Here is a 15,667-nt window from a genome sequence, read left to right as displayed (position 1 = left end):
ACTGGATCAGAAGCATTAGCAAAAATCAGAAATTTGTGCTTGACCTTGCAGTTACCATTGATCTAGAAAGAATATGAGCTTAATTTACATGGATGATATTCTCAAAAAGACATACACATATCCACAACCAAAAAGGAATTTCTTAGCCAAGACCATGATGTGATTATAATTGCAAAAACATCAACTTTGCTTTTCTTTTTGCTCAGCCAACGGAGTCTTCAATCATCTCATCACCATCTTTCTGTGCGTAATCCTGTGTCTCACCTTCGATGTCATTGTTGTTACTTGCATGTTGAGCATTCTCAATATCATTATCACTTGCATCACTATGGTTGCTGCCCTCAGTTTCAGCATCAGACAGGGAGTCATTCCTTTCACCCTGACCACTGGAAGTATCTTGAAATCGTTGCTTGAAATCTGGTGCCACAATCTCGATCATGGCATTCAGCGCTCTGTATTCTGCATGTAGTTTGGTTGTTGAACCACATACAGTGTCATTCTGACTTCCTGCCGCCTGCCCTTCAGAGCAAAGTAGCAGGGCAGTGGCAGCAGCTTCCTCATCAGCAACAGTGTTCTCCTGGCTCTTTGGAGATTCATTCTCTCCATGGACTGATGGAGCTGTGCTTACTGCCCAGCTCCCAGCAACTTCAGATGCTAAAAGATCAGTGGTATGTATAGTGCCTGGATCTGTATCTTCATCTAATTTTGATTCAGAGACTGGACAATGCCTCCCCTCGAGCTTTCTGATAGGTGGCGCAAAGTCTTCTTGGACTCGGGCTTCATCATCAAGCTGCATCATGTCATCTCCGGTCATGTTGATGCATTTGTTAGTAGCAGCATTTTGTCCATGCAAGCCAGCATCGCAGGCCTGACTTTCCGTTTCAAGAACTCGCTCAGTCTCAGCAGGTAAACCATCAGGAACTAGTGCAGTGCCAACACCATCAATATCTGAACCAAATCCGTTGAGGGACTTGTCTGCACTTGTGAATTCTAAATCTTGAGTATTTCCATCTGGACTTTGTGGATTGCAATTATGCTTTTCGGTAATACTGGCATCATCACTATGCATGCTACTACAGCTCATTGCTTTGGCATTTCTCAGAGTAGAAGCACCAGGAGCGTCACTTGGGTGGTTGATTGGATAAGCTTTCTGTGCAGTGTCATAGGCCAAATTTGCATTTACTGTTTTCCCAATATTAAGACCTATCGATACAGTGTCACGGTCCTCCTCATCCTCCAAAGTCCGCTGCATTGCCTTCAGCTGTTCCTGCTGTTTTGCAAACAGCGCAGATATCTCCTCCGTGGTGGAATAAAAGGCACGAAGTTGAGTCTCCCTGCATATGACACACAAGTGGGAAAGGAGTTGTGCTAGCGAATTTCATATATGAAGTAGAATTCATTCTTCAGAGAGAAAAAGATATTAAAAAACAATGCGCATGCCATGTTGAGAAATTCTATTAAATGCTTCTGCTCAGATTTATTACACAAATAACATGTGCCTCAATATGAATTATGGATTCAAATAGTAAGGAATAAAACTAGTTGAATAATGATAATTCTAATAGGCATGTTGAATGAGGCAGGGAAAGAACTTATTGAAAAAAAAATACATAAAAAAAATTCTAAGAAGGTAAATTCTAAGCAGCAATTTCCTCGGAAAATAGGAAAACAGAAAAATAACACACACACATACCCAAAAATAGATTTTAGGGGAAAAAAATATCGAAAAGGTGTTCAATGGAGAGGGTACTCTAACTTATAATTAGTACTTATAATAGGTTACAAAGTAATCTTCAAAATTTATAGAAGATAAAATTTAAGGCAATTATTTTTTGTTTTTTGGTTAAATATATAACTTATGGTGCCAGAACTTCAAAACAGATGCTAGCAGTTGTGGCAACAAAATACAACCCCATCAAATTGTGATGGGTTCAATCTACAACCAACTCTGGGTACATGTAAAGTATATCATGACCACTGAGTTAACTACTGATCTACAAAGAACTAAAATATCAAGAATAATATATGTAGAATTGAAACCTACCAATACAAGTATACAACAGGTTATAGCATAAATGCTACTTTAAACCTCATTATCCAACCAAAATATGAGCATGCTTTATAGCTTCAAATGCAAAAATAATACACAATTCATGCTCTTGATGATTGAAACATATTCATCTCTCAGATAAATGACATCCAACTAATAGATCATACAAAATTTACCAAAGGTCAGATCCTCTATGCTTACCGTAAAATTATCCTTTCCCTGGCACCTTGAAACCTTTGCTTCTCAATGGAAAGATCACGAATGGCAGCTGCTATTTCAAGTTCCAGGGCAGAAACCTTAGCCCATGCTTCTTCCCGGGCTATCTGCTAACGACAGTACACGTGCTTCTCAGATTTTGCTCAAGCAATAGTAAAAAACCTTACAGTGAGACAAGGTATTATCACAATTCAAACAATGTAAATGCAATAAAAATTATGACAACAATCAATGGTGATAACAGAGAAATAAATAGCTAACCAAATATTTAGTATATCCTGGGAATCAGTGGCCAGCTTTGGAGTGTCTTGTGGAAAATGAATTACTTAGGCATCCAGGTATCATTCCTCACATTGAAAGCAAGAAAAGAACAACGAGAAGCTGATGGTGTGACAAATGGAGAAAGTAGTTTTTCATAATGATTATAATCTGTTTAATATGGGTGCTATGAACACCTAAGTCATTCTACTTCTGCCACCAGAGCATCATGAAAAATGCTATCAAGAAATCAGCCACACAAATCATGCTAGAGGATGCCAGCATTCTAAAGTTCAAATGAACAAATTTGGTAATATGCTAATTATTTTGACCATGGAGGTGATCTTCAAAGTAACACAATCCATGGAAGCTTTGAGAATTGGAAGAATGCATATTTTGCAATGTTAAAATTGAGATAACTGCTAAGGGAGACCTGCTTAATGACAAATGGATGAGCTCTGAAGAAGGCTTCTTATGATGCTGTATTCAAAGGATTTAAAAGAAATATGGTGCAAACAAAACAAATTCACCCAGTTTGCACAAGGATGATGACCTTAAGCAAATTTCAGTATCTACAAGAAACATCTGGTCCCATTTATGGAGATTTACAGATAATATGCATATTCAACATCTATCATACCAAACAATAAATTCATGTTTTGAGAGTTCAGTTTCTACCTTCTCATTGTTAAGTTCATTCCTCAGTCTTGTTAACTCCAATTCCAAAGCTTCTGATTTCTGTTGACATAAAACACAAGAATAAACATGAGGCTTCACTTAAAGGTAAAAAACAACCATGACAATCAAACCAATCACATTCTTTTGATCTCTGCATTGGTTTTTCCTTTTACTAGTTAAATTGTTCATATACCCAGTAAAGTCAATAGAGTGACCTATTCAACATTTAGAAAGAACCATTTCTTCTTTTTTACTCCATTATAAAATCCAAAGTTACAGGATCATTCTCGACAAATATAAGCATAAAATGCAGTTGAAACTGATTCTATATGCACTTTGTGTACTTTTCTTGTGCTAGCAGATGCTGCCTGCTCATCCTGAATTTGAACTTCCAGATGCCTAACTCTCTTCTCAGAAATGACAAGACTTTCCCTAGCATCTTCCTATTTTGAGAAAAGCATAGAGTTAGCAAAAGTTCCAAATGAGATGCAACAGAAGATGCTTAATATGAATATGACAACTTCCAGGTCACATGGGACATACCAATTTGGATCTCAATGCCCCAACAAGTAATCGGCTTTCTTTCTCAGTTTCCTGGAGATGCAAACAGAGATTTTTAAAAAATTAAATAAAACAAAAAAATAATTTAACATCGAAGCTCTGCATAAAACCATATCAAATCTGCACTTTGTAGTAAGCAAACACAACATTCACATATTCACAGACCTGCAGCTTATTAATAACTTCTTGCTGCTCTCTATGTTGCCTCAAATAATTTTCAGCTTGTCTCTTGATTTCCTCCTGAGCTTCTGACTGAGCTTTTTGTAATGCAGACTTTAAGTCGGCTGCAGCCTTCTCTCGCTCTTCCCTTCTCTGATTTCTTTGTTCATCCAACTGTGTCTCAAGTTCAGATATAGCTTGCCTTTTGACTGCACAATTATTTGATGATATAATAGCCATGTTATCCAAAAAAAACAGTTGTATAAATCAGGAAATGACAACACACAGGAGCACATGATAACTAAGAAATCACTACTGTACTGTGCACCATGAATTCTAAACAATGTGGCAGGAAATGATCTTACCAAAACTCAAAGCTTAGACAAAATGTCAAATACAGGACAAAGTCATCAGAAAGGAAATGTCGGAACTAATTGTTTATCATCTCATGATGATAAGTCCTCTAGTATAAAATGCATTCGAAGATCTTAATACATATCAGCATGAAGAAAATCCCCAAGGCTTCTATATTCTCCAGTGATGATTTTAAAACTTTCTGGTAAACTAAAATTGCATCTATTGCTTCTGGCAAGAAATAAAAATGTACTATTATAAGCATGTAAATTCTTCCCAGAATTTATGCCAGCACCCATTTTCTACATATAAATGCACATCACATGGAACTACATAGAATACATGCTGATTTACATCATTAAACACCAACAAATGTGTGATGAAGTGAAATTTGAAATCAGTGTTATTAGTTATTTCTGAATCATAACAAATTATCAGACTAAATGCAAAGAGAATATCTTGGAAGTGGCAGAAGGGTAACAGATAACAATCATAATAAACAAAATTTCAGAAAATGTTACTATTCCCAGAAACTAGCAAACAAAATAGGAATAGTAACAAGCAAGCTATAAACAATACTATCAGCAAACACTATTCCCAAAGTAGTGTTTAAAACTTCCACCACTTGGAGCAAGGATGGAGAATGATTATATCTTGATAGAAGGTGTAAGAATGAGACATCAATGAAACGAACTTCACACTGTCAAATAACAAATGGCAAATTGGCTTAAGCATTTTATAGAACCATGATCATGCATTTATAGAATCTAGTTTACATAATGCCCAGAATATGTTTTGAAAGCATTAATTTGTCTAGAAAACATGGAGACCAAATTTATGGCATCATGAATTTGATATGCTCCAAGGATACAACAGAAAGGAATAAGATAGTGAGATAAAAAAAATATATGCATATGCTCTGCATGAAAAAATTAAACAAAGCAACAATTAATCAATAAACAATTGTATTGAGGCTCTCTTTTTTCCAACTTTATAGAAAAATTATCGAAAACATGTGGCTTTTACCTATGTATTATCTCATCAGCATCACTTCTTGACTGCATTGATGCACCAAGTCTTTCACTGAGATCCTTTACGGAGTGTTGCAATTCAGCTGACAAACTAGTGAGCTCATCAAGCTCTTTCTGTTTGCCATCCAGCATAGTGCGTAAGTCTTTTATTTGACCAAGAAAAGAATTTGATACCGTTTCTTTCAGCTCTTTCAGTTCCTAGAATGAAATTATTATTAAAAAGAGATGACAAACTCCAACATGGAATTATGAGAGATTAACAGGGAATGATTTCACATCCTTGTTTTGTTTGTTGTAATGAATGCCCCCAAATGGACATGAAATACCATACATTTTTGAAAAAAAGGAGCTATGAAATACCATACATTGAAACTACAGCAGTATGATAAGAAAAGCAATTTAAAAAAAGCATGTACTGCACAGCACACATTAAAAGTACAAAAAAGGAAAAAAACGAAGATTTATAGCATACATTTTTCATGGCGAACAATGCTTGCACGACTTTCAGTGCCCATACTCTCAATGGTTAAAACATGAGCTTCCAGTTGCTGCCGTAGCTCCTATATATCTCCAGAATAAATTAGCATATCAAGTATATAAAAAATATTTATAAAGTGATATTATCTAGTTTCCTAATAAGATTAGCAGTAATACTGTATTCGATCGTTGAAGACTTCGAACATCATCAAGTGAAATGGGGCCATCAGGTGTGCCAATGCCAATACCTTTCAGCCTCTTGTTCTCAGTAGCAAAGTCCTCTAAATAAGATACACAAAAGAAGTATGAAACAGTGATAAGAATATGACAACAGTAGTTTAAAAAGCCAAATTGGTATGCATGAGGAGATCAATTTAAAATAAAAAAAAGAGAAGCATGAGTTTGAACACTGATTATGCCCATATAAAAGCATAGGTAGGTATGTGTGCATTTTGCGGGCACCTACCCTTGTTAAGGAGCTAGTTAAGTTATAGCAGATATACTATGGTGGTTAGATTTCAGAGGCAGATACTAAAAGTTAGCAGCTGGAATTGTTTTCCTCATTGCACAAGAGTATGCCTGATAATAACTGGTGACTCCTACAGGAAGAGTAAAATTAACAGATTTGAAAAGCACATATGCTTCATATATCAGAAGAAAGGAAATTCTGACTCTTATAATCTCTAACTGCACAACTTGTGCGTGATCATCAATTCATTATGTTCATGTTGGTTAATCAATAGCAAAGACAACGCAATGTTTCGATTCTTGAACTGACACATCACAGAATCCCTAAGGCCATAAATAAAGCGAATGAAATAGTACATTTGAGACAATAACAACCTTCAAAGCAAAATATCTGAATAAATGACTGGAATTATATGGTTTGGATCAAGTTCAGCATCAAATGTTACCTGACTTTCTCTTCAAAGATGCACCATTCACATTGCATGCTGGTTTATTCACCTCTCGATACACAAATGCATATGATTTATCTGATGTATCAAGAGGAAATCATTTTTTTTTCAAATATAAAGAATAAAGGAACCACAAAAACATTAATGGTTATTGAAGAGATGAATAAAGCACAGTCAAGGAAATATAAAAATCAGTAGAGAATCATTAGTATAAAAGGATGCTGGAGAAAAGATAGCGGTCTTATACACAAATTAGAAGGCCGATCCCAGATTAAACAAATAATAAAGACAGAAAACATGTACCGCTTGCAAAGTTGGTGCAAAGGACAATCTGAACTGCAAGGTAATAATTTTGTCTCAATCAATATAAGTTAAATCACACTGCCTTGATATCAGCAATCTAAATAAAACCTTCACTTCAAAGGCTTATGCTGCTTCATCTTACCCTACCAATTAATCGTGCAGCACCAAATAGGTCCAAAAAGAGATAGTCATTTGAGGCCTGGCCTGAATTCAGCCACAACCATACTCAGGCCCTGATTTCATCTCAAGCAAACTGAAACTTCTGTTATGAATTAGTTTGCTATTTTTCAATTTGTGCAACAGGATGTTCACTTTTAATGCTTGATTTATTACACTATAAAATTTTCTATTGACACCCTATAATAATTTGAAAAGAAGTATGAGACATAATCCACCCTGAACTTACACATGTCAAATTTCCACAGTCTTTTTTTTTTCACGGCTCCTAAAGATGTCAAACCGGTGAAGACAAGAATAGATCGTTATAGCAAATAGAAGGATATAAAGTAAGCATATTGAAGAAATAAAGTGGTATGCTGATTATAGTAGATAACTAGAAAACACAAGAACTGATAGATAACTAAGAGTAGGTTTGTACTGCCTTCAAATTGAACTACAATCACAACACAAAGTAGTAGATAACAACCCAGAATAGGTCCATATTGTCTTCACATTGAACTACAATCACAACGCCAAGTAATAGATAGCCCAGAATAGGTTTGTACTGTCTTCACATTGAATTACAAGCACTACGACAACTCAGATAACTCAGAACCCACTAAAGATGGTTGTTAGAAGGGAGCTTGTAGAAGACCTTTTGTGCATCAAATAAATGAGAACTCGCCATAAATACAACTTAAGGAAGGAAGATAAAGCAAAAGTTTACCATCATGAGGTGGAGCTATAAAAGATATTATATCCCCATGGCAAAGTTTAGCTTTCGGAGAATGCTTTCGTTAGCCTTTCCCAATTAAGAAATGTTCCATTCATGCTGCAAATAGGTGCACATTCAGGAGCTTTGCATATAATCAAAGTATCTAATTACATTTGAATAATCTTAGGTAAAGGATATATGTAGAACCTTGTGTCTTTTATGAAGACCGGCACAGAGATAGACGGATCTTGGTCGCCATTCTCTAACATCAATCTCTCTCTGAAGATTCTGCAATGCTTTCCACTGACCGTAATTTCTCCAATCTGAAATCGTGTATCCTCCACGCATCGCCCAATACGATGGTTATCCCGACTCAAAATAATATTTATTCCCTTGGTATAAACAACAATAAGATTGAACACTCATAAGCTAATAATTAAACAATGAATAATACAAAAGGCATTTTAATTAGATAGAGCCTATCCATGCATACTCTCCAAATGCCTTGCATAATTAATCTTAAAATAATAATTTCAGGAATTAAAATCATTCTCTGATTAACATCATAAAATGATGTCAATTAGTAGGCAATAAAAGATGGCTTCTAGCAAGAACATAAGTGTATATTAACAGCAGTTCCATATGAATGGTGTAATTCACAAGTATTATTGTTTGAGTTACACATTTACATAAAATAACATCAAAACATAATAGTGGCGCTTAAGCAAGGTCATGGTGGTGATCCCGATTTGGATTATAAGTCCTTAGCCACTGGAGCAAACCATTTGATGACAGATCTGTATTTTACTTCATTTTCCAAATAGATGATGTGCAATCCTTTCTCAGTCAACATCATCAACAGAGAAGACAGAGCAACTCATTAAGCAACAAAAAATTTATAAAAAACCAGACCAAACCAAACAAAAAAGACAAGGGTACTGAAAGTGCTCCCCTTCTCTTGCTGCTCATTCTCTGTTCCAGTGATTGCCCCCCGGGCCATCAATCCCTCCCCCTCGTCCAGGTCCAAAGACGAGTGATGGTGTCTCTTGGGCGAAGATTGTCAGCTCTGGCCCCTCGGCCGCATCCCTTGAACCCCCGCTTCATCTCCCAAAAAGCACACTTTGAAAAACTTAAAGCTCTCTCCACTGCTTCTGTTACCATTAGCTCGGACCTTTGGAGCTCTGCTAGGGATGGTATGCAGTCTTCTCTGTATGCCAAATTCCTTGGTAAGGCTCTTTCACTGGACCAGGCCAAGCTGGCCTTAGCTGAAGCCTAGCGAGGTCTGGGGGATTTCACTATTGCCGACCTTCCTAATGGCTTCTACTATATTCGGTGTGAAAATCAGGCAATGCAAAGCAAACTCCTCTGGGAAAGTCCCTGGAGGGTGGCGGCCTGTATACTTCAACTCGCGCCTTGGAGAGAGAGCTTTCAACCCGCGCTTGAAAAACTTTCTTCAGCTACAGTCTGGATCCAGATTTTTCACCTTCCCATGGAACTCTAGGGAAGGTGAAATACTTGAAATGGTTGCTTCTCAGTTTGGAAGAGTCCTCAAAGTGGATGAACACACCATCGATCGCTCTAGAGCTAAGTTCGCTAGAGTCTGTGTGGAACTCGACCTCAATAACCCTCTTCTCCAGGGAACATGGGTGAAATATGGGACCAGTCAATCTTTGTCCTTGTTTTGTATGAAAAACTACCTATCTTTTGCTACAAATGTGGTCGTGTGGGTCATGGGGAAGCGCACTGCATTCTCTCCGGTAGTCGCCAACATGCTGACCATCCTGTGCCCTCTGCTTCCCCAGAAGTGGAGATGGTGCAAGTTGAGTCAGTGATGTAGGCTAATGAGGCTTTTGAGGTGCCAGATGACATTGCTAACCCTCTCCCTACCCCTACCCCTCTGGTGGATGGAGACTTTGGTCCATGGTTGAAACCTCGTTCCCGTCGCTCCTCCCAACAGTAGCCGTGGTGGTTGTCGTGGAGGTGCTCGAGCTAGCTCTCGTTACCCCACTGTGGAGCCTCTGGGAGACGATGCCCAAGATCCTGACACGTGGCCTCCAACTTCGCGTAGTGGGGCACGTGGATGAAATCCTGACACTAGCCGCATGCACTCGGAGCGTGGTGGTCTTGTTCAGAGAGAGAGGCACATGCGTCTTTTGGGAGGGTCCTCGAGTACCGATGGTTCTCTGCCCTGAGACTGATAGCCCTGGTGCTCAAGAACTAGCTTTAATTCCTTTCCCTACTCCCGATGATTTGCCGCCCTCTATCCCTGTTGGTACTTCTCTTCCTTTTTCCAATACCACTACTGGGCCTGTCCAATCGTCTCCCCCACTCTGTCTCTCGAAAACCCAATTCCCCTGTTAAGAGTGATGCTTGCTTACCCTCTCCCTCTCCCAACATCTCCTTCCCTAATCCTAGCAGAGAATAGCTCCCCCTTAAACCCTATCATAATCTCCTCTGTTTCACCTACCCCATATGACTGTTGAGGATGATTCCGGATCTCAACACCTTATAACCATTGACCGCATTGTCAATGCTCTAGCTAACCCTCTGCCTAATGATCAGGGAATGTTTGATATCTCTTCGGAAGGATCTGAGGAGTTGGGTGAGCCTGACGTTGACATGCTTCTTAGTCACTTTCCATAATGAAGCTAAACTCGAAGCTCTGGCCAGAAGAGGCCCTTCTAAAAGTGGTTCTCATTCAAAGAAAGGGAGAAACTCATTTTCCTCTTAATCACTAGTATTTCTTGTTCGCTATTGCTCATCAACGTTTCTTATGAACACTAAAATTCTTACTTGGAATTGTAGGGGCCTTGCGAATCCTCGAATGCTCTCTTGTTTGCAAGACTTGATCGCTTGTTTAAAGCCTGATCTTCTTTGCTTAGTGGAAACTAAAGCTTCCTCTTCTTATGTTCATCGATTCTGTGAAAAGTTTAAAAGAGATTGAGACTAGGTTGTTATCCCTTCCGTAGGTCTTTCTGGCGGGATTCTTGTCCTCTGGAAGCGTTTGATCGGTAAAGTTACTCCAGTCGCGACTTCTCGTCTGGCGCTCCACCTCATCATCACTTCTGGTGCATCAACCTAGATTCTTACTACGGTTTACAACTCCCAACTCCTTCGCGAACAGAGAAATCTCTAGGTTCCCTTCACGCTCTCTCTGGTCTAGACACTCCTTGGCTCCTCACTAGTAACTTTAATGCTATCCTTGGTGATGAAGATCATAAGGGAGGAACCTTTTCTCATTATGCCTCTAAAGCTGCTCTTTTTTTTTTTCATCGCAAACAATTCTCTTTTAGATCTTGGTTTCTCGAGTCCTAGATACACTTGGTGCAATGGTCAAGCGGTCTTGCTTGCCACTGGGCCCGTCTTGACCGTTTCCTGGCTAACACTCTTTGGCTCTCTAATTTCAACAACATTTCCAATAAACACTTAGTTCGCTTAGTTTCAGATCATTTGCCACTCTTTCTTCATGCTTTTACTTCTGATTGTCATTTCAAAAATATTTTTAGGTTCGATAACCTGGCTTGACTATGAGGATTGCCACCATTGCGTGGTCAATGCCTGGTCTAGGCCTACAGTGGACTCTTCTACGAATTCCTTCACTCGTGATATCATTGATACTAAGCGTTTTCTTCTCAGGTGGAGAAAGTCCAGCAAATGTCATATCGAAGAAGAAATAACCAACATTGAAAATGAAATTCTCAGTGGGGACAATCCGTCCTCCTTGTTGGATGAGGATTGGAAATCCATTTGGCTCAGAGCTCTTCAAAACCATCATGCGGCTTTCCTTCGCCAGAAATCTATTTATTAGGGTCAAAGAGCGAAGGCACAGTGGCTTAAGCATGGGGATTCAAATTCTAGTTTTTTCCACAACTCTGTCAAGGTGCGTCGGCATAAGAATAAGATTACCAGTATCAAGGACAATTCGAGTAACATCTTCTCCTCTCAATGTGATATTGAAACTTGTTTTACGGATTTTTATAAAAACCTTTGGTCCTCCACATCCACATTCTCTGTTAATTCTCTGATTTCGGCCATTCCGAATGATCTTCCCACTCTTTCTGAGAAGGATATCGAGCAACTCATTAGACCCGTGACCAAACGGGAGGTCTTTGCTGCTCTTTCCTCCATGCCTCGTGGAAGAAGTCCCGGACCTGATGGCCTTAATGTCGAATTCTACTTGTACTATTGGAATCTTATTGGGGATCGTTTTTTTAATGCTATCAACCATTTTTTAATACTTCCTATCTCCCTCCTTCTTGGGGCCAAACCTTTGTGGCTTTGATCCCCAAAAATGAGAATCCTGAGTTGGTCTCTAATTTTCGTCCAATCTCTGTGTAACATTTCTTACAAAGTCATCTCTAAAATCCTTGTCATCCGTCTTAAACCGATTATTTCCAATCTTGTGGGTTCGGAACAGGCAGGGTTTATCCCGGGGCGTGGCGTTAATGATAACATTATTGCAGCCCAGGAAATAACTCAGCCTTGAGTTGGATTTCCCAGCCACCCTAGGATGATTCTCAAAATTGACACAAGAAAAGCATTTGATACTATCGAATGGACAGTTGTTCTTGCCACCCTCACCAAAATGGGCTTCCCTGAATCCTGGATCCGATGGGTTAGCGCTTGTCTTACCTCTGCCTCTCTCCTTTCTTGTTAATGGCTCCCACTCCTCTTGGATTTCTAGCAGCAGAGGAGTCGAGGCGGGTGATCCGATTTCCCCCTTGCTTTTCTTGATTGTTTCTCAAAACTTTTATGCCATTCTTAATAAAGCTTTATCCTTGAATCTTGTTCCTGGCTTTAATTCCGCTCTTCCCAGAAATTTTAACCATTTAATGTTTGTTGACGATCTTCTCCTTGTTACCCGAGCTACCCGTGTTGTAGCTCGTAACTGCATGCTATGCCTTAACCTTTTCCACAACATTTCGGGTCTATAAACTAACCTTAAGAAATCTGCTCTTTCTTCCTTCCTAGTGTAATCGCAGACTCAGCTAAATCCATCTCCTGCGTTCTAGGGTATTCCTCAAGGTAACTTCCCTTTTATGTACCTGTGGAGTTCCCATTGCCCCTAAAAGACTTCCCTACCAATCAATTCAACTATATCACTAGCAGAGTCCAAAAATCAATCCACTCCTAGAACCATTCAAATATTTCCACTGCTGGCAGAGCTGTTCTTCCCAATAGTACCATTTTCGCTATTCCTAACTATATCCTTTCAGTTCTCCATCTCCCAGCTACCACTATTGACTCTATCTCCAAGTTAGCCCGTAAATTTTTGTGGGGTACTACTAGCAATCGTAGTGGCTTCCATTCAATTGGTTGGGCAGTTACTACACTTAGAAAGGCAGAAGAGGGTGGGCTTGGCATCCGTAACCTCAAATTGGTTAAACATTCTCTTATGGCAAAGAATATTTTCTCTGTGCTTAACTCTGATTGTAAGATTTGGGTTGATATTTTTAAAAGCAAATAAAGCAATTAGCATCCTTGGAACATTAATCAGCCTACCAATTCCTCTTGGTTTTTCAAATGTTTTTCAAATTCTGTTGATTTTCTCAAGGCCAACTTTCGCATTTTATCTTGCAACCCTAACAATTTAAACCTTTGGAAGGACCCGTGTCTTTTGGATCTCCCGATTATGCTTAAGCCAACCTATTTGAACATGGATATTCCTATGAATGACCTTGCATTCTCAGAGATTTGTAATGCTGATTCTCTCAATCTGGATGCAATTAGTCATTTTTTTGGGAATAATCTTGATTGGGATTGGATTAAAAATATTCGTATTGACTCCACCATTGGTAATAGATGGGTTTGGGGTCCTACTAATCATTGTGCTTCCATTGTTTCTTCGGTCTATTCCTGTCATACCACTGACGGTTCCTTCAAGATGCTTGGATAGGGTGGGATTGTATTTGGAAGCTCTCTGTCATGCCGAGAATCAAAACCTTTGTTTGGATTCGTATTCCTGTCATGAGAAGTTGGTTACTGGTGCTTACCTATATCGATTGAATATTGGCCCTCATACTATTTGCCCGTTCTGCTCGCTTTTCGGATGAAACTGCTACTCACCTTATTTGGGATTGTTCTAAGATCTCCCCCAGTGGCGGATGCTCTTTGCTCTTTTAGAGCTTAATCCTGATGTCTTTAACTCCCTACATAATGGTGCCTGGCTCACCGTATCTTTCAAATCAAGGGCTGATGATGTCTGGGTGAAAGCTCTAATTGCTACTCTTGCCTGGCTCATCTGGAAAGAAAGATGCAATTGGATCTTTGACTCTAGGAATCCCAATTTCAACTCGCTGTTGCATAGAGCGCTGAACATATGTTTGGATTTCTTCAAGACTTCTAGCCACAAATTCAGGGAGTTTTCTTCTCACAAGACTAACCTCAATTCAATTTCAGTATACACAGATGCCTCTTGGAACTCTGCATCCAAGAAGGCCGGGCTTGGTTTTGTCATCATTGCTAATCCTTGCCATATTCTTCTTGCAGGTTCTGATTGTGCCATTCTGGAGAGCCCCATTCATGCTGAGTTTGCAGCGATCAACCTTGCTCTCATTGAATGCCGCGCGTGAAAACAATCAACAGAGAAGACAATTCTTTTGTTGATGCTTTAGCGGATCATGGGAGTCGACATCCCCTCCCTTCGCGGTTTTTCCTTGGTTTGGACTGTCCGAGATGGCTTGAAGATCTTTGTTCTCTGAAGAACTTTATTTTTAATTTCTTTTCTTTCTTTTGTGAGTCTTGTGCTCTTTTGTAAAAAAAAAAAAAAATCATTAAGCTACAGCTCTATCGTCCCAAAAAAAGGGCAAACGATTGCTCTGACAATATAGGAATTGGACAGGCACATGAAAGAAAAGAAGAGTAAAACCAAGAAACTTAAATAAATATCAACATCAAAAGCATATCAACCAAACTATATTGTATAATGTCAACACATGATCAAAACAAATAAAGCGAAGCAGTAAAAAGTGAAAAAGAACCAAAATTTCCAATACAATCCGAGGTAATTTATGCTATGAGGGGTCTATATTACTACATCAGTTATTGATTGTAGTTCCAAGTCATAGTCTTTACTGCTAATGCTGAGATGAGTACAAGTCAAATCCATATTTTCCCAGAGATTATTAGCTGATTAATAACTCATGGATCAATTGAGGCACAAGAACTGTGCTAGATGTCAAGTCTGAAACATAAAGGCAGCAACTTTGCTAGCCCAAGGGAGCCACTAAATGAAATCAATGGCCATTTAGCTAGGGCACCACTTACGCAACAACTGCCTTAGCCGCCTGACAATGGTAACAGAAATCAAGAACCAATATTGCAAAGGATAAGTAGTTCTAAATCTCCATATGAAACGAATTGGCGTTCAATCAGCGAAGACGATGATTCTTCACGACAAGAAAGATACCGAATTGCAGGAGCAGTACTAAAGCTACGGCAGCTAGGGTCAATGGAAGGTACCTGGGGCCGCTGGCGAGCGTTCTTGGAGATAGCGGTGAGGACGGCCCAGACACCGGGTTCAGGGTTGGGGACTGGTTGATCGGAGAGGTTACGAGCGACGGCGCAGATCTCCTCCTCGGCGCTCTTGATTGGCTTGGGCATTGACGAGCTTGACGCCGACTTCTCTGCCGCCGCAGGGTCGCTGCTCTCCGCCATCAGAACACACAGAGAAAAAGGCGAGAGGATTTGGGAACCGCTGGCGCATTTGGAGTTCCCCACCCCTCCCTCTCTCTCTCTCTCTCTCTCTCAATGAAAAATAATATAAATAAATATGAAAAAAATAATATAA

At 39.3% G+C, this 15,667-nt stretch overlaps 1 protein-coding gene across 1 annotated transcript; it reads right to left on the bottom strand.

The window, feature by feature from the left end:
- Positions 1-15: 15 nt before the first annotated feature.
- LOC120275358 (putative WEB family protein At1g65010, chloroplastic) lies at positions 16-15,616 on the bottom strand. The gene is given in 14 exon segments (XM_039281900.1): positions 16-1,334; positions 2,252-2,376; positions 3,203-3,262; positions 3,547-3,645; positions 3,746-3,796; positions 3,929-4,124; positions 5,297-5,505; positions 5,763-5,867; positions 5,962-6,065; positions 6,699-6,779; positions 7,891-7,960; positions 7,962-7,995; positions 8,086-8,270; positions 15,340-15,616. Coding segments are annotated over 14 exon segments (2,646 nt in total). The 5' UTR covers positions 15,535-15,616; the 3' UTR covers positions 16-202.
- Positions 15,617-15,667: the final 51 nt, after the last annotated feature.

The sequence above is a fragment of the Dioscorea cayenensis genome, chromosome 14 (assembly GCF_009730915.1).
Source record: "Dioscorea cayenensis subsp. rotundata cultivar TDr96_F1 chromosome 14, TDr96_F1_v2_PseudoChromosome.rev07_lg8_w22 25.fasta, whole genome shotgun sequence".
Taxonomy (NCBI): domain Eukaryota; kingdom Viridiplantae; phylum Streptophyta; class Magnoliopsida; order Dioscoreales; family Dioscoreaceae; genus Dioscorea; species Dioscorea cayenensis.
The sequence above is the reverse complement of the archived record's forward strand: the minus strand, read 5'-3'. Positions and strand labels throughout refer to the sequence as shown.